Below are 25418 nucleotides of genomic sequence, written 5' to 3'. Positions count from 1 at the left end.
AAAGGTTGAGAAGCTTGTATTAACTTGTGAACAGGAATGACTCCATGAAAATTTTTAAACAGAGCAAAGACAATAATAAAGAGTTATGGTTTAAGAAATAATTTTGAAGCATTTAAAAATTTTTGTGGAGCTTCCCTGGTGGCTGAATGGTAAAGAATCTGCCTGCCAATGCACGAGACATAGGTTTAATCCCTGGATCAGGAAGATCCCCTGGAGAAAGAAATGGCAACCCACTCCAGTATTCTTGCCCAGGAAATCCCATAGACAGAGAAGCCTGGCGGGCTTTGGCCATGGGGTCGCAAAAGAGTTGGACACGACTTAGTGACTAGAAACAACAAAATTTTAGTGTAAAACAAACAAGGTGTTTGATAATGTCCTACAGGTTTATGTACAAACAAAATACCTACCACTAAAAATGCTGACTATACCAGTAGTATGTGAATTCTCATTTGCCATGAATCTGAAAGATTATTATTTTTCACTTTTATAATGATATAGCTCATTTAGGCATAAATTTCTAGTTTTGGTCAAATGAATCAATAAGGGGGTATAATTTTATAGAGTTATGGAGAATTTAATCTTCTCCACCACATGAATAGCTGAATTTTTACTGTCTGAATAATACTTTTTATTTTTTTATTATGGTAACATTGTTTTATAACATAAGTTGCACGTGTAGAACACTCTATTTTTACTTCTGTGTACTTTACAGCATGCTTACCACCAAAAATTTAGTTTTTGTCCATCACCATATAGTTGATCCCCTTCATCCATTTTGTTCCCCCACCTCCCCGTGGTAACCACTATTCTAGGGCTTCCCTGATGGCTCAGTCAGTAAAGAGTCTACCTGCCAATGCAGGAGACCCAGGATTGAGTCCTGATCCCGGAAGATCTCCTGGAGAAGGAAGTGGCAACCCACTCCAGTGTTCTTGCCTGGGAACCTGGGAAATCCCAGGGACAGAGGAGCCTGGTGGGCTACAGTCCGTGGGGTCGCAAGAGCTGAACACAACTTAGTGACTAAACCACCACCACCACTACCAACGACTACTCTGTCCCTATATCTATATGTTTGTTTTTATTCATTCATTTTGCTTTTTGTTTGTATTTTATATGTCTAAACAATATTTTGAAGTGCATTTTTGTTTGCTCCTAAGCCCTTTAGAACACAACATGCCCTTATAAAAAATGGGAAGATAAAATGTAAAAAGAATAGAAACATAAGTAGCTTTATAGACTAAAGCAAAGCAAAAGAGATTTTTAAAAAGCCAAAAACAAGACTGCAATAAATGAACACACGACTCTGATCTGAAGCTAGTTTTGAGGAGTATATATTTTTTTCATGATTATCACTGTGTTGGTTATAGTTTATCCCAACTAAATCTGAAAATTTTGCACCAAACCATTTGTCAAAACAAGTAATCTAATAAATGGATCATAATTTCACTGCTTTAGCTCCTGGGCAGAAAAGGTGAGAGACTAAAGGGAAGATAATTCAAAACTACAGAACAAATGCCCAAATATATGACAAGACAATATCCCAAATAAGCAAAGTATTATGTGAAAGTTAACTGTTGCCTATAAATATTTTTTGAGCACTTGAAATTGCACATTGAAATTCAGCAAGCCATCCACTTCTGAAGATTTCATCTTGCTTCCTCTTACTGTGCTTCTATTAAATGAGACCTTTCCTTATTTTCTACCTAGAGGACAGATAATCATAAAGCAGTATTCTATTGATGTAAAAGAGTCAATAAATTTCTTCGTGCCAAGTTTACTTCTATTTACTACTTATTCTATGGAGGAAAGAAACAGCCAAATTATTGTTTCATGTAAATGACCTAAGGGGAAAAAAGACTACTAAATAGGAGATACCCAGCAATTCCACTCCTGAATATATAGCCGAAAAAAGCACTCATTCTAAAAGAACAGCCCAATGTTCATACTGGCATTATTTACAATTGCCAAGATATGGAAGCAACCTAGGTGTCCATCAACAGATGGATGGAGAACAAGTAGCCCCCCACACATTACACACACAGGAAAACTACTGTCATAAAAAAGCATGAAATTTTGCCTTCTGCAGCATCATGGGTGGACTTGGAGGGCATTCTAAGTAAAGTCATATCAGATCAGATCAGTCGCTCAGTCGTGTCCGACTCTTTGCAACCCCATGAATCGCAGCACACCAGGCCTCCCTGTCCATCACCAACTCCCGGAGTTCACTCAGACTCACGTCCATTGAGTCAGTGATGCCATCCAGCCATCTCATCCTCTGTCGTCCCCTTCTCCTCTTGCCCTCAATCCCTCCCAGCATCAGAATCTTTTCCAATGAGTCAACTCTTTGCATGAGGTGGCCAAAGTACTGGAGTTTCAGCTTTAGCATCATTCCTTCCAAAAAACACCCAGGACTGATCTCCTTTAGAATGGACTGGTTGGATCTCCTTGCAGTCCAGGGACTCTCAAGAGTTTTCTCCAATACCACAGTTCAAAAGCATCAATTCTTCGGTGCTCAGCCTTCTTCACAGTCCAACTCTCACATCCATACATGACCACAGGAAAAATCATAGCCTTGACTAGACAGACCTTTGTTGGCAAAGTAATGTCTCTGCTTTTGAATATGCTATCTAGGTTGGTCATAACTTTCCTTCCAAGGAGTAAGTGTCTTTTAATTTCATGGCTGCAGTCACCATCTGCAGTGATTTTGGAGCCCCCCAAAATAAAGTCTGACACTGTTTCCACTGTTTTCCCATCTATTTGCCATGAAGTGATGGGACCAGATGCCATGATCTTCGTTTTCTGAATGTTGAGCTTTAAGCCAACTTTTTCACTCTCCACTTTCACCTTCATCAAGAGGCTTTTTAGTTCCTCTTCACTTTCTGCCATAAGGGTGGTGTCATCTGCATATCTGAGGTTATTGATATTTCTCCCGGCAATCTTGATTCCAGCTTGTGTTTCTTCCAGTCCAGCGTTTCTCATGATGTATTCTGCATGTAAGTTAAATAAGCAGGGTGATAATATACAGCCTTGACGTACTCCTTTTCCTATTTCGAACCAGTCTGTTGTTCCATGTCCAGTTCTAACTGTTGCTTCCTGACATGCATACAAATTTCTCAAGAGGCATAAGAAAGCCTTCTTCAGTGATCAATGCAAAGAAATAGAGGAAAACAATAGAATGGGAAAGACTAGAGATCTCTTCAAGAAAATCAGAGATACCAAAGGAACATTTCATGCAAAGATGGGCTAGATAAAGGACAGAAATGGTATGACCTAACAGAAGCAGAAGATATTAAGAAGAGATGGCAAGAATACACAGAAGAACTGTACAAAAAAGATCTTCACGACCCACATAATCATGATGGTGTGATCACTGACCTAGAGCCAGACATCCTGGAATGTGAAGTCAAGTGGGCCTTAGGAAGCATCACTAAGAACAAAGCTAGTGGAGGTGATAGAACTCCAGTTGAGCTATTCCAAATCCTGAAAGATGATGCTGTGAAAGTGTTGCACTCAATATGCCAGCAAATTTGGAAAACTCAGCAGTGGCCACAGACTGGAAAAGGTCAGTTTTCATTCCAATCCCAAAGAAAGGCAATGCCAAAGAATGCTCAAACTACCACACAATTGCACTCATCTCACACGCTAGTAAAGTAATGCTCAAAATTCTCCAAGCCAGGCTTCAGCAATATGTGAACCGTGAACTTCCTGATGTTCAAGCTGGTTTTATTTATTTTTTTTTTAAAAATTTTATTTTATTTTTAAATTTTACATAACAAGCTGGTTTTAGAAAAGGCAGAGGAACCAGAGATCAAATTGCCGACATCCGCTGGATCATGGAAAAGTCATATAGAGAAAGACAAATACCATATAATATCACTTACATGTGGAATCTAAAAAACACAACAAACTAGCGAATAGTACAAACAAGAGGCTGACTCACAAATACAGAAAACAAAGCACTGATGAGCAGAATGGGGATGGGGCCACAAGGGGTGGAGGAGTGAAGGGTACAAACTATTGGGTGTAAGAGAGACTCAGGAATCTATGGTGAAACAAGAGGAACACAGCCAGTATTTTATAAATGTTTTATAACTGTAAATGGAAAGTAACCTCTAAAAATTGTGTAAAAAGTTAAAATACAGACAGGAGATGCCCCTTTATGTTATGAAATTTTGACTTACGGTTTTTTTTTTTTTGCTTCTTTTTTTAAAAATTTTATTTTATTTTTAAACTTTACAATATTGTATTAGTTTTGCCAAATATCGAAATGAATTCGCCACAGGTATACATGTGTTCCCCATCCTGAACCCTCCTCCCTCCTCCCTCCCCATACCATCTCTCTGGGTCGTCCCCGTGCACCAGCCCCAAGCATCCAGTATCGTGCATCGAACCTGGACTGGCAACTTGTTTCATACATGATATTTCACATGTTTCAATGCCATTCTCCTAAATCTTCCCACCCTCTCCGTCTCCAACAGAGTCCATAAGACTGTTCTTTACATCAGTGTCTCTTTTGCTGTCTCGTACACAGGGTTATTGTTACCCTCTTTCTAAATTCCATATATATGCATTAGTATACTGTATTGGTGTTTTTCCTTCTGGCTTACTTCACTCTGTATAATAGGCTCATCCACCTCATTAGAACTGATTCAAATGTATTCTTTTTAATGGCTGAGTAATACTCCATTGTGTATACATACCACTGCTTTCTTATCCATTCATCTGCTGATGGACATCTAGGTGGTTTCCATGTCCTGGCTATTATAAACAGTGCTGTGATGAACATTGGGGTACACGTGTCTCTTTCCCTTCTGGTTTACGATTTGATTTGTTCCCAAATCAAAACATTTACGATTTAAATGTTCCCAAACATTTAAAATATTTTGCTTTAAAAATCTGATTTACAAGCAAATAGTTACGTAATCCAAAGGTCTTTCATAGGCAGCATTTTTAAAAATTGTTTAAAAATCCTAAAGTTCTTAAATGGGGACTAGAATCCAGTCGAGTTGATATATAAAATCGACCCTTACATCCACTTTTAGTTATTTGTTTTTAATAGACTATTCTGACTAATTATCACATTCTTGTGATTAGGTAGGAAAAAGTAGGATTAAGAGAAATTACTATCAAATATTTTGTCAATTAATAGTCACAACTGAATTAGAGAAAGATAGGAAAACTGACTATCATAATAAAAGTAAGAGTATACTACTGATTAGCATCTATGTACACTTGCTCTTGTCAGTAAGGTACAACACTGAACATTTTTTAAAACATAAACCTATTTCATATTCCTTACAACTGATCAGTACTTACTGTTGAGTATTTAAGATAACTGAAAAAATGGTGATTTGTCAAGTTGAATAAGTTATTATCACTACTGTATGCTTTCCTTAAACATTGAAGTTACAATATAGCATGAAAATGCATTCAACATTCACATAGTGATGAATAAATAAATAAAAATAAATAAAATAAAATAAATAAATAAAAATAAAGTTACCACTAAAATTAAAATTGCCAATGGTTGAATAAACTTTTATAAAGAAAATGACTTAGCCATTAAAAGTGATACAAAAATCTACAGTGTTCTCAAAAAGCAGAGAAGAAGTTGTGATACATATATACAATGGAATATTACTCAGCCATAAAAGGAACAAAATTGGGTCATTTGTAGAGATGTGGATGAATATACAGTTTGTCATACAGAGTGAAGCAAGTTGGAAAGAGAAAAACAAATATTGTGTATTAACACACATATATGGAATCGAGAAAATGGGTATGAATGAAACTAAATTTGCAGGGCAGGAATAGAGATGCAGATGTAGAGAGCTGAGCTGAACACAGTGGGGGAAGGAGACGCAGTTGGGACAGACAGAGAGCAGCACTGACGTACATACACCACCATGTGTGAAACAGAGCTGGTGGGGAGCTGCTGACAGCACAGGGAGCTCAGCTCGGTGCGCTGTGATGACATGGGCGGGGTGGGGTGGGGAGTGGAGGGAGCCCCAAGAGGGACGGGATATATCTATCTATCTATCTATCTATACTTTCAGCGGTTTCACGTTGTTGTACAGCAGAAACTAACGCAACGTTCTAAAAAATTATCCTCCAATTGAAACAAACAAACAAAAGCAACGCCTTACCAGAAGTTGGATCAGGTGTAATGTCGCTTCTACTCTCCTTCCATGACAGCAGGTAGTCAAGGCTGGTGAGGTCTGCAGATTCTATACAACTGTTAACCGTCAGCATCATCTGATGAGCTTTTGCGATTCCATAATGCACTTTAGTTTCATCCTTCAGAGATATGTTCATTATGTCTGCTGTTGTGTTGAAAGCTTGCTGAAAGTATTCAGAAGCTTTGCTGTAGTGGCCCTAAAGATGTAAGAGAAATATTTTTTCTTAATTTTTATTTTACTTTTCCACATATCTGCCCACCATGGCATTTGCCACACTGATCATTCAACAGTCTTAGCAGTTTATCTTCAAGAAGAAAGATGACAAGCAGGATCTCTCTTAGAGTAACTTTTCTTTTAAAAGTTGTGATTACTAACCATGCAGTATCTTAAAGTTAATTCACCAAGAAAGGTATACCAACCGGGTGGAATGCTATGAAACCTAAGTTTTTAAGATAAAAAAATGGTCAAATATTAGCATTTTTTTGTATGGTTCAATCTAATATATAGAAGCAAAAAGAAGTTTGTGAAAGAGTGAACCATTTCACATTGATTGAGATAGAATTTTCTTACTTGTAGCACTGGATTTACCAAATTAAATCTTTTGAACTGGCTTTTGTTTTCAGTCATAGCAAGAGATCATCCTGGTCAGCTCACTGAATCAAAGGCAGGTGAAAATGGATGAATATTCCTGCCCTTTGGCTACCGTGTTTTCCCATGTGCTCACGTCATTCTTGACCCAGAATGTGGAAGAAAATATTTTGGAAAAAATGTGATCTTGACAACAGCACTAGCATAACTCAAAGGGTCATTTAAATGTCTTTTTTTCTCCAAATCCTTTGCAACATTTTAAATTATAAAAATTCAAGGTTTTTCCTTTTCCCTTCCCATCTCCTTCCTTCCTTCTCTCTCTTCCTCCTTTTCTTTCTCATTCTCATTGTTCCTTCTAAAACCTACTGTCTACAAATAAGTAACATTTACCTAACTCTCATGAAGTGTGAGGACCAGTGCTAAGTACTTCATAGGTATTATGTCATTAGCTTTCATAGGTCACATTATGAGGAAATACTATCCCTATTTTACAAATAATGAAACTGAGCCTGAGAAGGGACTATTTCTGCCACCTCCAAGTCTTCTAAAAATCCTCCTTAAAACTCTTCCTCAAAAGAGGATATTATTTTTAGGATTAGCTATACTTGTAAAGACTCTAGGGAATGAAAATTTCCTTTCTTCATTGATTTATAACCCTGGCAAGTCCATTCTCTTGCCTTCCCGCCCCTCTCCTTCCTTTCCTTCTCTCTTTCATACACACGAAAACATGAATGCACACTCTTTTGAAGAGAAATGTTTTATTTACTATAAACTTTCAAGTCATTTTTCTCATGGCATTTTATGAAGTAACTGGAAATAAAAATCACCATTGAAACAGCTTTATACTACATGTCAGTACAGGTAAAATGCATACTCAACACCCATGCACCTCTGTACAATCAGAACCCAAAGAGCAGAAAGACTGATTGAATAAAGAGGCTGCCAGCAAGGTGAGGAGGAGAGAAAGAGCAGGGCTTATGTGACAGTTATGTTATATACATGTGCAGCACATGTAACACTGTTAATTGCCCACAGGGACAGTTTAGGGGAACTCTTCAAATGGCTCATTCTGATTACATTTTCTAATGTAAACAGACTCCCTCATCAATAACAATTTTTGTCTGTTAAGATGAACAATTCTTTCTCTTATTTCAAAATATAAAACAGGATTTTTTTAGATCCTTTTTTTGACCACACTCTGAGGCATGTGAGATCTCAGTTTCCCAACCAGGGATCAAACTCACACCCTAGGCAGTGGAAGCGCAGAGTCTTAACCACTGGACTGCCGAGGAAGACCTCTAAAACAGGATTTATATGAGAATTAGATTTTGCAATTAAGAAAATATAAAACTGTATCAAATACATTTGTATGCCAATTAAATAAATTATATGATTGGAAAATAATATCAATATTGAATATGAAAATATAACAACTTAAAATTATAAATTGTTCTGTTAGATATCAAAGATATGGGACAAAATAGATGAAAATACATGACTAGACCAAACGTTTCTATTTTTAAAAACAGAGAAGTATAAGTATCTAATTATTGTTCTAGCTATCATCCTGAGCTTTAGGCTGTTCATTTTTTCTTAAAGTCTTTATTGAATTTCTTACAATACTATGTCTGTTGGTTATGTTTTTGGTTTTTTGGCTGAGATGCATGTGGGATCTTATCTCCCCCACCAGGGATCAAATGTGTAACTCCTGCAACCGGAAGTGCAGTGGAAGTGCAAGTCTTCACCACTGGACTGTTTCAGGTGGTAATATCAATTTAGGAGAATTATTCATAAATAAATAAAGGTATATTTGAATTTCCAGAATTATTTTGATATATTATTATGTTGAAACAAGCTCATTCATCCAATGAACAGCTATTATTTGCCTGGCCCATGCCAGGCAGTAGAGATTCAGCAATGAATAAAGTTTATACAAGCAGGCAAGCTTACTGCTAGTGAAAAAGTGAAAGTAAAAGTCGTTCAGTCGTGTTCCACTCTTTGTGACCCCATGGACTCTAGTCCACGAAATTCTCCAGGCCGGAATACTGAAGAGGGTAGCCTTTCCCTTCTCCGGGGGATTTTCCCAACCCAGGGACTGAACCTACCCTGCATTGCAGGCAGATTCTTTACCAGATGAGCCACAACGGAAGCTCTACTGCTAGAGGGAATATTCATTTATTGGTATTCTAACTTTTATTAGGCTTTTTTTAAACAAATGCTTTCTCCCCTAAATACTTCTGTATTAGGTAATCATTCTTCCATCAAATTGTGCCTAGAGTTCAATCTTGAGACACACATACCTGTCATAAAACTGCTATCAACCTAGATTTCTCTAGTTTAAAGCTCTCTTAAGTAATACAATATCAATTCTTCTCTGATGCAAGAATTTTTATACATACCTTTTTAGAGAACGGTTTTATTAGTGTGCTTTGTAATTCCAGATTTTCACTCTTAAAGAGTTTACCATCTAAATATAATCCCCTCTCCAAAGGTTCTGTCCAACCTTCCAAGTTCCTGTTATCAGTGAATCCTCCTATTCTATTATAAAATTCAGAAGATTCCAGTAATTAATCCTGGTAATCTCAAATATGAGTTTGAGGATACAGAAGTGATAAATAGAAATGAATTTAGCATCTCATAACTGCATTTTATTGGAAGAAACAACTTCATTTAATGTTATAAATATCAGTAACAAGCATTTAGTGGACAATTTCAGGACAGGATCTTGATGACATCATAGACCTTGAAACAAAACTTGCATTATTACACTATAAGAGAATTTTCATGCATTATTGTGATCTTTCTTAGTGTCTAAATTGTCATTGCTCTGTCCAATGAGCAAGCTCAAAGTAAATGGGCAGTTTCTTAGTACAAAGGAGGAATCATTTCTTACACATTTTCCTTACCATGTTACTGTTGGAACTACCATTGTTTTAATTATGTGATTATGCTCTGACCTCATTAGAGGATAAAAGATCTCATAAAAGGTCTACATCTATTTATTTTCCCTAAAATATTCTCATCTGACTCCTTTACATTGATGGTATATTTTCAATTAAAAACGAATCACATCGGGAGGGTGGGATGGGTGGTTTATCTTCTATCATTATACAGCAAAAAGTAAATTAATTAGGATGTTTTTAAGATGTGTTAACTTTAATTATAATAGCACTATAATACTTAGAGAAAACTAACAGTGGAAACAGTGTCAGACTTTATTTTTCTGGGCTCCAAAATCACTGCAGATGGTGACTGCAGCCATGAAATTAAAAGACACTTACTCCTTGGAAGGAAAGTTATGACCAACCTAGATAGCATATTCAAAAGCAGAGACATTACTTTGCCAACAAAGGTTCGTCTAGTCAAGGCTATGGTTTTTCCTGTGGTCATGTATGGATGTGAGAGTTGGACTGTGAAGAAGGCTGAGCACCGAAGAATTGATGCTTTTGAACTGTGGTGTTGGAGAAGACTCTTGAGAGTCCCTTGGACTGCAAGGAGATCCAACCAGTCCATTCTGAAGGAGATCAGCCCTGGGATTTCTTTGGAAGGAATGATGCTAAAGCTGAAACTCCAGTTCTTTGTCCACCTCATGCAAAGAGTTGACTCACTGGAAAAGACTCTGATGCTGGGAGGGATTGGGAGCTGGAGGAGAAGGGGACGACAGAGGATGAGATGGCTGGATGGCATCACTGACTCGATGGACGTGAGTCTGAGTGAACTCTGGGAGTTGGTGATGGACAGGGAGGCCTGGCGTGCTGCGATTCATGGAGTTGCAAAGAGTCGGACACGACTGAGCGACTGATCTGATCTGATATTTTCAAATAGAGTTTAATATTATAATTGTGGTCTTATAAATAATATTATTTCTTGGAAATTACTGTTAAGAATACAATTAAAGGGACTTCCCTGGTTGTCCAATAGCTAACGCTTTGTGCTCCCAGGGCAGGGGGGCCTGGATTTGATCCCTGGCTGGGAACTGGATTCCACATGCCACAACCAAGAGTTCAAATGCCACAGCTAAAGATTCCACATGTTGCAAACTAAGACCCAGTGCAGCCAAATAAATATAAATAAATATTGAAAAAGAATACAATTAGAATACATTTCATGAACAATATAAAGCCAGAAAAGGTATGACGAGGGCTGTTTATAGAGGTCCTTAAAAGGTAGACTGACAAGTATCAGCACTGTTAGAGTTGCTTTTAAAGATTCAGTGTGATTTTTCAAAATGTCAAAATATTGGACAAAAATGAAGCAGAAGTTTGGAATTTTAAAAGGGACTACTTACTCTCAACTGGTATAAAATGGGTTACAAATTTATGGATCAATTCAATGAACTCACGTATTTTTGTTCACAAAAATATTTTGAACTCTGTGCCAGGTACTCTTCTAGAAATTGGAAAGAAATTTAAAAAGGGCAGACCTGTTCTCTGTTTTCATTAAGCTCTCATTTTAGACACATTCAACAAGGAGAAGAAAAACATCATAAACAAGAAAATGGTGATCAGTGCTGCATGGCAAACTATAGTCACACGAAAGGGTGAGCTGGTGGCTACTTTTGATTAGGTTGCCCCAAGGAAGACCTCTCTGAAGAAGTGGCATTTAGCTGAGTGACAAGAAGCCAGCCACGTGCAGTTCCGCTTGGGGAGCTGTCCATACAAAGCATCCTGGCTAAGGCAAATGTCCTCAGGTAGAAATCAGTTCAGCATATTTGAAGAGCTCCTTGAAAGTCCCTTTGCCTGTGGTGGAGAGGATAAGGAGAGAGGAAGGCAATGAAATCAGAGATTGGGTGTGGGGGAGATAATGCATCTCATACAGACTTTTCAGTCAGGGTGAGGATTTATATTTATGTTCCCAGAAGCCTGGGAAGCAATGGAAATATTTTAATACAAGAAATAATGTGATTTTATTTACATGAGTGTGTGCTAAGTCACTTTAGTAGCGTCCGACCCTTTGCGACCCCATGGACTGTAGCCCGCCAGGCTCCTCTGTCCGTGGGATTCTCCAGGCAAGAATACTGGAGTGGGTTGCCATGTCCTTCACCAGGGGAACTTCCTGATCCAAGTATTGAACACACATCTTTTACATCTCCTGCATTGGCAGGCAGGTTCTTTAGCACTAGGGTACCTGGGAAGCAATTTTATTCACATTTTGAAACAATTACTTGGGCTTCTGTATGCAGACTGGATTAGATGGAGGAGAAATGGGGAAAGAGGTTCAGAGCTGACTTCAGTAGTACACATGAGAAAACATAGTGTCCTAACCAGATGTGGGTCACCTGGAGAGAGGAGGGTGGATCTGAGGTGTGTTTTGGTGGCAGGAAGGTCAGAGTTTGCTTCTGGATTGGATATAAAGCAGGATGGGAAAGAAGAATCAAGGCTATCCAGATGAATGGCTTTGGCAATGGAGCTGATGGATACTGGTTGTCATTTATTGAGATGTGGAAGCCTTGTACGTCAAGGGCGGGAGGAAACACATGAAATCTGAGATATCTATTAGGAGACATCCAGGGAGAGATGCTAGGGGGACAGCTGGCTTCACACATCCTAAGTCCCAAGGCGAGATCAGAGTTGGAGATATACATTTGGATGGTATTTAAAGCCATGGGCCTATCTGAGGTCAGATAAGAAGAGCTCATAGATTGAGAAGAGAAGGTTGCCTACAGAATGCCTGAATAGTATTCTATCCTGCTTAAACACTAAGTAGGGAGAGAAATAGAATTTAGGGAGAAAGATGGATGAGTTGAGTTCAGTTTTTAATAGGTTATATTTGAAGAGATCTAAGTGAAGATGTCAAATAGGCAGTGAGAATGAGCCTACATGAAGGAGACCTGAGTCTGAGAAACTAAGATAAATGCTACTGTGTATCCAATATATGCCAGGAACCGTGTACATACCTTCAAATTTCTCATCCTCAGATAACCAGTCTGCAAGGTGTCTTGTTACTGATATATGAAAGATGAGGAAACTGAGGAAGAAAGAAATAACTCGCCCAAGGTCACAGGTAAGAAAAAATGAGGGCAGATTCAAAGTCAGGTGGGCAAAAATTGGTATAGTTCCTCTGTCCTGCTACAGTTTTATTCAAGGAAAAACTTAACATTAATAGACAGTGTGTGTTCCAAATAGCTTGTGAAATTGTTTGGGTAGGTTAACTGGAACAAAGGCATTTAATACAATTAGGAAACATTTATAAGCAACTGAATAGCAGATATATGAAATACTGCTTTTAATGAAATTATGCTAATAATGATTGATGCTTTTTCTAGGAAATGGCTTTCTAGGACTAGGAGGAAATTTAGGATGCCTCAAAAAGACAAGGAGAAGAAAAAGCAACTATCACTTAGTTCTAATCCACTTAGCTATAGATTTTCAAATCATACTTTAAGAGTAATGATTTAACATCTCAGACTCAGCCTGAGAAGTCATCAGTAGATTTTCTGACTTGAGAAGATACCAGCAGAGAATCAGAAAACTGCATAAAAACTGGGCATAACATTAATAATTTTAGTTTCAAAGCTTTGTCTTGAAGTCTGTGATGTCATAAAACACTACAGTATTATGTTCTTAATATTACACTATCAGTGACTATTTACCACATTAAGATACAAGCAATCGCAGAGGCACATGAATCTACTTGTATCACTGAAGGTATGCATATTTGAAGACAGCATGATACCTAGAATCCTCCAAATTTTATAATAGACTAGGGATACACTGGTAAAAAAATATCAACTTTTGGTGCTTGACCCAGCCTTTGGATATTATTTGTTTCTAGCTTTAGATATTAAATTCTTCTTCAAAAATTACTAATCAGAGAATAAAGTACATGTGGATAAGATACTCTTGGTAAAAAATTAAGAAAATGTGAGTATAAAAATATGGCATGCATGCTAAGTCGCTTTAGTCACGTCCAACTCTGTGCAACCCTATGGACTGTAGCCCGCCAGGCTCCTCTGTCCATGGGATTCTCCAGGCAACAATAGTGGAGTGGGTTGCCAGGCCCTCCTCCAGGGGATTTTTCTGACCCAGGGATTAAACCCGCATCTCTTACGTCTCCTGCATTGGCATGTGGGTTCTTTACCTCTAGTGCCACCTGGGAAGCCCTTACAAAAATATTACCCCTCAGATTCATTTATGGCTTTTACCTTCCTTATGCTTTCTGTAATTGGGAAAATAAAGGCTGATATTTGATGTCCACGTTATAGTTAAAAAAAACACACAACTGTATTCTGGGTATTGTTTGGTAGGAGGGTAAAACAATTCGTGCTTTTTGCACCTCTCTTTTGAAGGACAATCCTTTAAAAAGGTAAGACTATACATGTTTTGGGACTTCTCTGGGGGTCCAGTGGTTAAGACTTTGCCTTCAATGCAGGGGGTGTTGGTTTGATCCCTGGTCAGGGAACTAAGATCCCACATGCCTCTTGGTCTTAAAACTTAAAACAAAGCATTATTATAACAAATTCAATAAAGACTTTCCAGAAAACTGTCCACACTCTTCTCCATCCCCCGCCAAAAGACTATATATATTTATTAGGGATGTCAATTCTGCCACCCTAGGATAAGCTTGCCCATTAGATGGTGAGCTGCACAAGGGCATAAGCTTTGACTCTTGTTTTCATCACTATATCCTGAAAAAGTGCACAAAAGGAAATACAAAATCAGTGATACAGGGTCACGAGAGGCAGAGAGCAGAACACAGAGATGGGGCTGGCAGGCACCCAACAGAGAGAGAGCCTGGGGGGTGACACATGAGGGGAAAACAAAGAGGGGCAACAAAGTGGGGAGAGGGAGAGGGAGAGGACAGCCACAGGGCCCAGAGTGTTCCAGAAAGACAGGGCGGGCGAGAGGCAAGCAGGTGGGTGAGGGAGAGGACAGCCACAGGGCCCAGAGTGTTCCAGAAAGACGGGGCGGGCGAGAGGCAAGCAGGGGGGTGAGGGAGAGGACAGCCACAGGGGCCAGAGTGGTTCCAGAAAGACGGGGCCGGCGAGAGGCAAGCAGGGGGGTGAGGGAGAGGACAGCCACAGGGGCCAGAGTGGTTCCAGAAAGACAGGGCTGGCGAGAGGCAAGCAGGTGGGTGAGGGAGAGGACAGCCACAGGGGCCAGAGTGGTTCCAGAAAGACAGAGCCGGCGAGAGGCAAGCAGGTGGGTGAGGGAGAAGACAGCAATAGGGGCCAGAGTGGTTCCAGAAAGACAGGGCCGGCGAGAGGCAAGCAGGTGGGTGAGGGAGAGGACAGCCACAGGGGCCAGAGTGGTTCCAGAAAGACAGGGCTGGCGAGAGGCAAGCAGGTGGGTGAGGGAGAGGACAGCCACAGGGGCCAGAGTGGTTCCAGAAAGACAGAGCCGGTGAGAGGCAAGCAGGTGGGTGAGGGAGAAGACAGCAATAGGGGCCAGAGTGGTTCCAGAAAGACAGGGCCGGCGAGAGGCAAGCAGGTGGGTGAGGGAGAGGACAGCCACAGGGGCCAGAGTGGTTCCAGAAAGACAGGGCCGGTGAGAGGCAAGCAAGGTGGGTGAGGAAGGAGGAAAGGGGAAAGGGTGACAGCCAAGACAAAAAGGGCACAAAACATTATTACTGAGTGAGGGGACAGAGAAGGCCAATGAGCCAGGGTGAGCAAGAGAGAAGGATGTAAAAATAAATGAGATGCCCTGTGTTAAAGTATGTTTCCCACTGTAGAAACTAAATATGGTAATTTTATTCATTCAAATTGATTTCAGACTCTTACTTTCCTACTAAAAAGTCTAAATAATTCTGAAATGATTAAAATCACTGACATGGCAAATGCAGTGGTTCAGTGGATGAGTTTGAATACCACTGCCACCTAGAAGCTTGGCGAGCTGCAGTAGGTCACTCAAGCACTCTGAGCTTGGAAAAAAGGGAACTGTGTGCTACTACGTGAGGGCAACAGTTAGAACCAGACATGGGACCACTGACTGGTTCAAAATGAGGAAAGGAGTATGACAAGGATGTATATTGTCACCCTGCTCATTTAACTTCTACGCAGAGGGCAGCATGTGAAATGCTGGGCTGGATGAAACCCAACCTGATCTGGGTTTCATCCCGCAACCCAAGATTGGTGGCAGAAATATCAACAATCTCAGATATGCAGATGATACCACTCTAATGGCGGAAAGTGAAGAGGAAATAAAGAGCCTCTTGAAGAGGGTGAAGGAGGAGAGTGAAAAAGCTGGCTTAAAACTCAACATTCAAAAAACAAAGATCATGGCATCTGGTCCCAACACTTTATGGCAAATAGAATGGGAAAAGGTGGAAACAGTAACAGATTTTATTTTCTTGGGCTCCAAAATCACTGCAGATGGCAACTGCAGTCACGAAATTAAGACATTTGCTCCTTGAAAGGAAAGCTATGACAAACCTAGATAGTGTATTAAAAAGCAGAGACATCACTTTGCTTACTACAAAGGTCTACATAATCAAAGCTACGGTTTTTTCAGTAGTCATACTGGAGAGAGTTGAACCATAAAGAAGGCTGAGTGCCAAAGAATTGATGCTTTTGAATTGTGGTGCTGGAGGAGACTCTTGAGAGTCCCTTGGACTGCAAGGAGATCCAACCAGTCAATCCTAAAGGAAATCAACTCTGAATATTGCCTGGAAGGACTGATGCTGAAGCTGAAGCTCCATTACTTTGGCCACCTGATGTGAAGAGCCAACTTATTGGAAAAGACCTTGATGCTGGGAAAGATCGAAAGCAAAAGGAGAAGGGGGCGGCAAAGGTGAGATGGTTAGACAGCATCACCGACTCAACAGACGTGAGTTTGAGCAAACTCTGAGAGATAGTGAAGGAAAGGGAATCTGGGTATGCTGCAGTCCGTGGGGTCACAAAGGGCTGAACACGGCTGAGCGACTGAACAGCAGTAACAACAACCTGAAAGAGGAAGAAGTAACAGGCATTTCTTTTCCCAGCCACTGCCTTCTGCATTGACTAAGTCCTGCTTTCCTGGGGCCATTCTGGACAACATACCATGGGAAGACAAGGATCAAATAAAAACAGAGGTTTAAAATTCTGCAAATTTTTCCCTTATAAACAAGAAACACAGTATGCTCACTTTTTCGTTGTAGATGTCCCCAAGCATTGTACTTGCTCTCACAAAATCCAGGTTTTGAAAGTTGTTTTTTGCAATTTTCACAACTTTTTTCAAGTATTTGACTGCTTCTGCCATCTGTCCTTGGCTAGAAAAAAATATAAGAAACCATTAAAGTCTCATATCATTTAATACCACATTAAGAGATTTCTTTGTGTCTTTGCTTTAGAAAGTGTTAAGACAGTAATTAGGATAATGAAATGTAGGGTGTAAATTTTAAAAACACGTGACTCATCTTTGAAGGAGTGTACAGTGAGTTAGAATGTGAGCCTTTAAACTTACAGATTACTGGTAGGATTGTAAAATGGTGCTATTGCTTGGAAAAACAACTTGTCAATTCTTCAAAAAGTGTAATAGTTACCATATGACCCAAGAATTACACTCCTATGTATATACCCAAGAGAAATGAAAACACACGCTCACCCAAAAGCTTGTACGTAAATGTTCATATCAATAATCATAATAGCTAAGAAGTGAAAGAATCCAAATGTCTATCAATTGAAGGGATAAGCAAAATGTGCTATATTCATACCATGGAATGTTATTCAGCCATAAAAAGGAATGAAGTAGTGATGCACGCTACAACATGGATAAACTTTGAAAACATACTAAATGAAAGAAGCCAGTTACACACCAAAAAAAACCCACATAGGATATGATTCCATCTACATGAAATGTCCAGAAATGCAAATCTACAGTGGCTACCCACTCCCTGGAGAGTTCCATGGACAAGAACCTTGCAGGCTACAATCCATGGGGTCCCAAAGAGTCAGACATGACTGAGCAGCTAACACAACAATGATAGAAAGCAAGTTAATAGTTACCAGAGGCTGGGGCGATGGAGGTGGGGAGCGGGGGCTTGGGTAGGGAACTGGGTGTAGCTGCTAACAGGTGTGGATTTCTTTTTGAAGTGAAGAAAGTGATCTGAAATTACATAGTGGTGATGGCTGCACAACTCTGTGAACATACTAAGAACTACTGAATCCTAAAATTTAAATGTAAAATGTATGCTATATGAATTACATCTCAGGGCATCTGGTCTCATCACTTCATGGGAAATAGATGGGGAAACAGTGGAAACAGTGTCAGACTTTATTTTTGGGGGGCTCCAAAATCACTGCAGATAGTGACTGCAGCCGTGAAATTAAAAGACGCTTACTCCTTGGAAGGAAAGTTATGACCAACCTAGATACCATATTCAAAAGCAGAGACATTACTTTGCCAACAAAGGTCCGTCTAGTCAAGGGTATGGTTTTTCCAGTGGTCATGTATGGATGTGAAAGTTGGACTGTGAAGAAAGCTGAGCACCAAAGAATTGATGCTTTTGAACTGTGGTGTTGAAGAAGACTCTTGAGAGTCCCTTGGACTGCAAGGAGATCCAACCAGTCCATTCTGAAGGAGATCAGCCCTGGGATTTCTGTGGAAGGAATGATGCTAAAGCTGAGACTCCAGTACTTTGTCCACCTCATGCGAAGAGTCGACTCATTGGAAAAGACTCTGATGCTGGGAGGGATTGGGGGCAGGAGGAGAAGGGGACGACAGAGGATGAGATGGCTGGATGGCATCAGTGACTCGATGGACGTGAGTCTGAGTGAACTCCAGGAGTTGGTGATGGACAGGGAGGCCTGGTGTGCTGCGATTCATGGGGTCGCAAAGAGTCAGACACGACTGAGCGACTGAACTGAACTGAAAGCTGTTGTATTTTTTAAAAATAAAACCTCTAAAAAGGTCGAAAATTTATACATTCCTTTGCAAATGAAACCAATTCTTTGAGAGGGAGGCATATGTGATTCATAAAATATTTGCTGGAGGTATTAGAAAAAATATAATGAAAATAGAGGATTGTTAAATCTCTTAACCAGGATTCAGGAAAGGAAAGATAAATCCCAGAGATGGAAGGAGCCTGGCTCCTGGCATAAGATTCTGGCAAATGGCAAGAATTTATATAAACAAGAAATAAGACCTAATTTTCATAAGTCACTGAGATTTTGGAGACTGTTAGAGCAGCTCAAATGACCCAAAGTGACTAAAACAAGTTTGGCTATTTTCTTATTTCATAAAGAAGAGGGGTCAGATCATCATACTGTACATCATTATACTGTAAACTTAGTGTTGCATGTCAATTACATCTCAATAACACTGGAAGGAAAAATAATACAGTACTTGTATTTAGAATATTAAACAAACAGATAAAAAAACATGTGGGGAGCACTGACCAAAAAATAAAAAGAAGAGAGGCACATCGTTTTAAAGATTTCAATGAATTATATTAAGAAACTTCTATTATTTGAATTCTGCTCTCATTTTATTAATATGAGTCCCAAATACTCATTAGTTCCTCATGATCTGCATGCTACCCCAGAGATATACAAATCTTAGTTTCATATGAGTAAGAGCTGCTGCTGCTGCTGCTGCTGCTGCTGCTAAGTTGCTTCAGTCGTGTCCGACTCTGTGACCCCATAGACGGCAGCCCATCAAGCTCCCCTGTCCCTGGGATTCTCCAGGCAAGAATACTGGAGTGGGTTGCCATTTCCTTCTCCAATGCATGAAAGTGAAAAGTGAAAGTCAAGTCGCTTAGTTGTGTCCGACTCTTCGCGACCCCATGGACTGCAGCCTACCAGGCTCCTCTGTCCATGGGATTTTCCAGGCAAGAGTACTGGAGTGGGGTGCCATCGCCTTCTCCAATGAGTAAGAGCTAAACAGTAAAGTATAATAACAAGTGGAAAGGGGCTTCCCTGGTGGTTCAGTGGTAAAGAATTTGCCTGCCAAGTGGGTTCGATCCCTGTGTTGGGAAGATCCCCTGGTGAAGGAAATGGCAACCCATTCCAACTATTCTTGCCTGGGAAATCCCATGGACAGAGGAGCCTGGCAGGCTACAATCCATGGGATCGCCAAAGTCGGACACAACTAAGCGACTAAACAACAAGTGGAAAGGGTCTAAAAATCTCTCTAAAAGAGCCAATTATTTGAAAGTCAGTCTAAAGAGACAGGTCTTTTCTTTGAGGAGCTAGTTGTAGTGATGTCTTATGCGAAGAACACTTGGAGGCCTATGAGACCAAGAACAAAGGTGAAAAATCCTTGAGCAACCAATGAAAAAGACGGTAATTTTTGTAAACAGCTCCATCCAAGGTATCATATGCTGTGAGCATTTTTTAATAGACGTAGCTGAAGCTACCTTTAACAACTCAAGGGACATTTAACTGCTGATTCAAAGACTGCTGACTCAAAGACTGCTGATTCAGGGCCATAAAGAATTAAAGGCATAACATTGCAGACAAGGCCAGAACTGATTTCAAAATAATGACTTCAAATTAAGCATCCTGAAGAGTGTTTTGTCTATGTTCTCCTCTAGGAGTTTTATAGTTTCTGCTCTTACTTTTAGATCTTTAATCCATTTTGAGTTTATTTTTGTGTATGGTGTTAGAAAGTGGTCTAGTTTCATTCTTTTACAAGTAGTTGACCAATTTTCCCAGCACCACTTGTTAAAGAGATTGTCTTTAACCCATTGTATATTCTTGCTTCCTTTGTCAAAGATAAGGTATCCACATGTGCGTGGATTTATCTCTGGGCTTTCTATTTTGTTCCATTGATCTATATTTCTGTCTTTGTGCCAGTACCATACTGTATTGATGACTGTGGTTTTGTAGTAGAGCCTGAAGTTAGGCAGGTTGATTTCTCCAGTTCCATTCTTCTTTCTCAAGATTGCTTTGGCTATTCGAGGCTTTTTGTATTTCCATACAAATTGTGAAATTATTTGTTCTAGCTCTGTGAAGAATACCGTTGGTAGCTTGATAGGGATTGCATTGAATCTATAAATTGCTTTGGGTAGGCAAAACACTCTCTGACATACATCATAGCAGGATCCTCTATGACCCACCTCCCAGAATATTGGAAATAAAAGCAAAAATAAACAAATGGGACCTAATTAAACTTAAAAGTTTCTGCACAACAAAGGAAACTATAAGCAAGGTGAAAAGACAGCCTTCAGAATGGGAGAAAATAATAGCAAATGAAGCAACTGACAAACAACTAATCTCAAAAATATACAAGCAATTCCTACAGCTCAATTCCAGAAAAATAAATGACCCAATCAGAAAATGGGCCAAAGAACTAAATAGACATTTCTCCAAAGAAGACATACAGATGGCTAACAAACACATGAAAAGATGCTCAACACCACTCATTATCAGAGAAATGCAAATCAAAACCACAATGAGGTACCATTTCATGCCAGTCAGAATGGCTGCAATCCAAAAGTCTACAAGCAATAAATGCTGGAAAGGATGTGGAGAAAAGGGAACCCTCTTACACTGTTGGTGGGAATGCAAACTAGTATAGCCACTATGGAGAACAGTGTGGAGATTCCTTAAAAAACTGGAAATAGAACTGCCTTATGATCCAGCAATCCCACTGCTGGGCATATACACTGAGGAAACCAGAATTGAAAGAGACACGTGTACCCCAATGTTCATCGCAGCACTGTTTATAATAGCCAGGACATGGAAGCAACCTAGATGTCCATCAGCAGATGAATGGATAAGAAAGCAGTGGTACATATACACAATGGAGTATTAAAAAGAATACATTTGAATCAGTTCTAATGAGGTGGATGAAACTGGAGCCTATTATACAGAGTGAAGTAAGCCAGAAAGAAAAACACCAATACAGTATACTAACACATATATATGGAATTTAGAAAGATGGTAACAATAACCCTGTAAACGAGACAGCAAAAGAGACACTGATGTATAGAACAGTCTTTTGGACTCTGTGGGAGAGGGAGAAGGTGAGATGATTTGGGAGAATGGCACTGAAACATGTATAATATCATATATGAAATGAGTTGCCAGTCTAGGTTTGATGCACGATACTGGATGATTGGAGCTGGTGCACTGGGACGACCCAGAGGGATGGTATGGGGAGGGAGGAGGTAGGAGGGTTCAGGATGGGGAACACATGTATGCCTGTGGCAGATTCATTTCGATATATGGCAGAACCAATACAATATTGTAAAGTTTAAAAATAAAATAAAATTTAAAAAAAATCATCCTGAAGAAATTAAATATCTTTTGAATATCTGACATTTTTGGGGTCAATTCCTAAAAAAGAATGATGAATCTAAGAGGATACACATTCCATTGTTAAATCATCTCAGAAATGTTGATATTTTTTATTGAAGTGACAAAATCCAAAATTTAGAGGTTTTTAAAATAACAGAAAACACCGTCATTGTATTCTTTAAAGGAGCATAACAAAGGAAAACCCCTACTCCTGAATGTCTCTGATTTCCTAGAACCACCTTTCTTTGCTTTCATAGGTCAGCAGTTACCAGTGAGCATCTGTGCTCTGACCCTTAATAAATAACAAGATGAAATTCTGAAACTCAGAGCTTGTTTTGCGATCTTGCATGAAAATGTGTTTGTCACTCAGTCATGTCTGACTCTTTGCAACCCCATTGAATGTAGCCCACCAGGGTCCTCTATCCATGGAATTCTCCAGGCAAGAATACTGGAGTGGGTTGCCATTTCCTTCTCTAGGGGGTCTTCCCAACCCAAGTATTGAACCCAGGTCTCCTGTATTGCAGGCAGACTCTTTACCATCTGAGCCACCAGGAAAGCCCAAGAAGGGCATTTCTTTATGTTTATACGGCAAAGATTTACTCAGAGGAGCTCCAGACAGGGTGTTGTATGGCATATGGAGAAGTTTTACTAACAAAATTTTTAATTATTGCAACTATAGAAAAATTCAGCAATATTAAAACCGTATTTCACTGATTCTAAAACACGCACTTTCCCATATTTTAACATTCCCTAAATTGAGATCCCTCCCTGAGAACAGGTGGCATCTTATAGTTTTTCATAGACAGGAGTGGTCAAGTCACAGTTGTTGCTGAACTTGTCCATGTCTTTGGACATGACTCATGATCATAATGCCTTGATCCTTCTGTTGACAACTATTTAATGATAATTTCAGAACGAAATGTGAGGACTGGTTGTTTTCTGAAATCCTGGAATATAAGAAAGTACCAGCTTCAAGACTGGCAGATTAGTAGCCCATGACTTGGAAGAAATACTGAAGGCAGGGGACACTGGAGCCCTATTTGAGGAAAGGCTACATAGCACCAATGTTCTTGATGACATACAAAAGATATGGATGAGAAAAAAATACTGACAATTTGAGTTTAATGGTGATTCAGAAGAACTGGACTTTGAATGCAAAGATGTTCAAAGAATATGAATTTACTTTGTTTATAGTTTCTTTTTACAAGAATTCTCAAGAATCATTGTAAAAATACTTATTGTAAATAAAACATCTCTCTTATTAAGTATAAAATACAAATTCTAAGCAAAAAGAAAGCATTATGTCACAGTTTAATTGGAATATTTTATTTATTGGATATGTACAATGTATAGTCCAATAGGAAGAATGTTAGATTCAGTGAAATCTGAAAATAAAGCTACTTGTTCAGTATAGTGGATTCAGTTAGTTCACTGGTTAATGACTTTTTGATTTAAAATTTCTAGGAAGTGTGAAATTCACATTGAATTTATATGTATATACATGAAATGACTAGGACATAATGAGATCAAAAAACTCTAAAACTGGTCTAATTATTTATGGTTCTAATAAATCTCTACCTGAATTGACTGAACTTAATTTTATGCAAAAGTTAACTTACCTAATTTTTCATGTTTCTGTTTATGTCATGTGTGTATAGCCATAAAGCAATCAAATATCCAGCACTGTTCTCTTTGTATGTTGGGCATCAAAATATTAACAGTTCTCACTTTATACATTCATTTGCAAAATGGCCTTCATTTTCCTGGTTGCAGTTAAAAGAGCGAACTCTAATATTCACCCAAATCTCTGAACAAATAGAACTCACTGCAGAATCATTTCTTCCATGAATGTCTACAATCAGTAATTGATGAGCTATTACTATAATAAATAGTTGGAAAAGCACTTCTTGACAAAGTAATGTAAAAGATAATATTTGATTATTAGTGGTAAGGCCTTGAGATCTGTCACACCAGAAATGGTCATATATGGAATAAATGCTGCTGCTGCTGCTGCTGCTAAGTCACTTCAGTCGTGTCCAACTCTGTGCGACCCCATAGACGGCAGCCCACCAGGCTCCCCCATCCCTGGGATTCTCCAGACAAGAACACGGAATAAATAAGTTAATGCAAAACATTTTCATACATTTAGATTTTCATAAAAATAACCCCATTATCATATAATGGGGTGTGTGTGTTAGCATCACCATTAGAAAAATTAAAATTTGTTTGGCTTCTTCACAAAGTCAATTAAAATGAGTTAGAAAATTATGTTTATACCAAGGAGGAATTATCTAAGATTAGAACTCATATTCACCTTGGAAAACATGTCAACCTGCCTTGAAACATTGACTAAAATGAGCTAGTTTATCTAAATGATATTTTTTCTGTGATCCATATGGAAATAAACACAGCAGCTCTGAGGAAAAACTGCATATCATTAATCCACAGTCTTTGATCTATACTAAACATTTAATAAAACTAGTCTTTAATGTCAAAAAAGAGGGGTGAATTGTATGGTAGAGGAATTATATCTCAATAAAGCTGTTACAAAAAAATAAAACCTTTAAAAAGTTTATAATGGGTGAATGGTAGTTTGTTTTTGCAGGTGTCCCTCAGCAGTGAAATCTGTATCACTAAAGTCATCTAGCAGAATTTTGCCAAGGAAACGTACTGGTTATAGCAAATGCCAACAACACAAGAGAAGACTATACACACGAACATCACCAGATGATCAACACCAAAGTCAGGTTGATTATATTCTTTGCAGCCAAAGATGGAGAAGCTCTATACAGTCAGCAAAAACAAGACGGGGAGCTGACTGTGGCTCAGATCATGAATTCCTTATTGGCAAATTCAGACTTAAATTGAAGAAAGTAGGGAAAATCACTAGACCATTCAGATATGACTTAAATCAAATCATTACGATTATACAGTGGATCTGAGAAATAGATTCAAGGGATTAGATCTGATAGACAGAGTGCCCAAAGAACTATAAGCAGAGGTTGGTGACACTGTACATGAGACAGGGATCAAAACCATCCCCAAGAAAAATAAGTGCAAAAAGGCAAAATGGTTGTCTGAGGAGGCCTTACAAATAGCTGAGAAAAGAAGAGAAGTCAAAGGCAAAGGAGAAAAGGAAAAATATACCTCTTTAAATGGACAGTTTCAAAGAACAGCGAGGAGAGATAAGAAAGCCTTCCTAAGTGATCAATTCAAAGAAATAGAGGAAAGCAATAGAATGGGAAAGACTAGAGATCTCTTCAAGAAAATGAGAGATATCAAGGGAACATTTCATGCAAAGATGGGTACAATAAAGGACAGAAATAGTATGGACCTAACAGAAGAAGAAGATACTAAGAAGAGGTGGCAAGAATACATGGAGGAGATATACAAAAAAGGTCTTCATGACCCAGATAACCACGATAGTGTGATAATTCACCTAGAGCCAGACATCCTGGAGTGAGAAGTCAAGTGGACCCTAGGAAACATCATTACAA

General features: G+C 39.1%; 1 protein-coding gene across 3 annotated transcripts in view; it reads right to left on the bottom strand.

Moving 5' to 3' along the window:
• TTC29 (tetratricopeptide repeat domain 29) overlaps nucleotides 1-25418 on the bottom strand; it is a 277872-nt gene that overhangs the window by 109584 nt on the left and 142870 nt on the right. For all 3 annotated transcript variants that reach the window (XM_061384054.1, XM_061384053.1, XM_061384052.1), the window contains exons 10-11: nucleotides 16826-16949; nucleotides 6144-6372 (exon numbers count right to left, since the gene is read on the bottom strand). In XM_061384054.1, coding sequence (XP_061240038.1) covers nucleotides 6144-6372; nucleotides 16826-16949 — 353 coding nt within the window. The remainder of the gene's footprint in view (nucleotides 1-6143; nucleotides 6373-16825; nucleotides 16950-25418) is intronic.

This window comes from Bos javanicus, chromosome 17, assembly GCF_032452875.1.
Source record: "Bos javanicus breed banteng chromosome 17, ARS-OSU_banteng_1.0, whole genome shotgun sequence".
Classification (NCBI taxonomy): Eukaryota; Metazoa; Chordata; class Mammalia; order Artiodactyla; family Bovidae; genus Bos; species Bos javanicus.
This window is presented reverse-complemented; position numbering and strand designations above follow the sequence as displayed.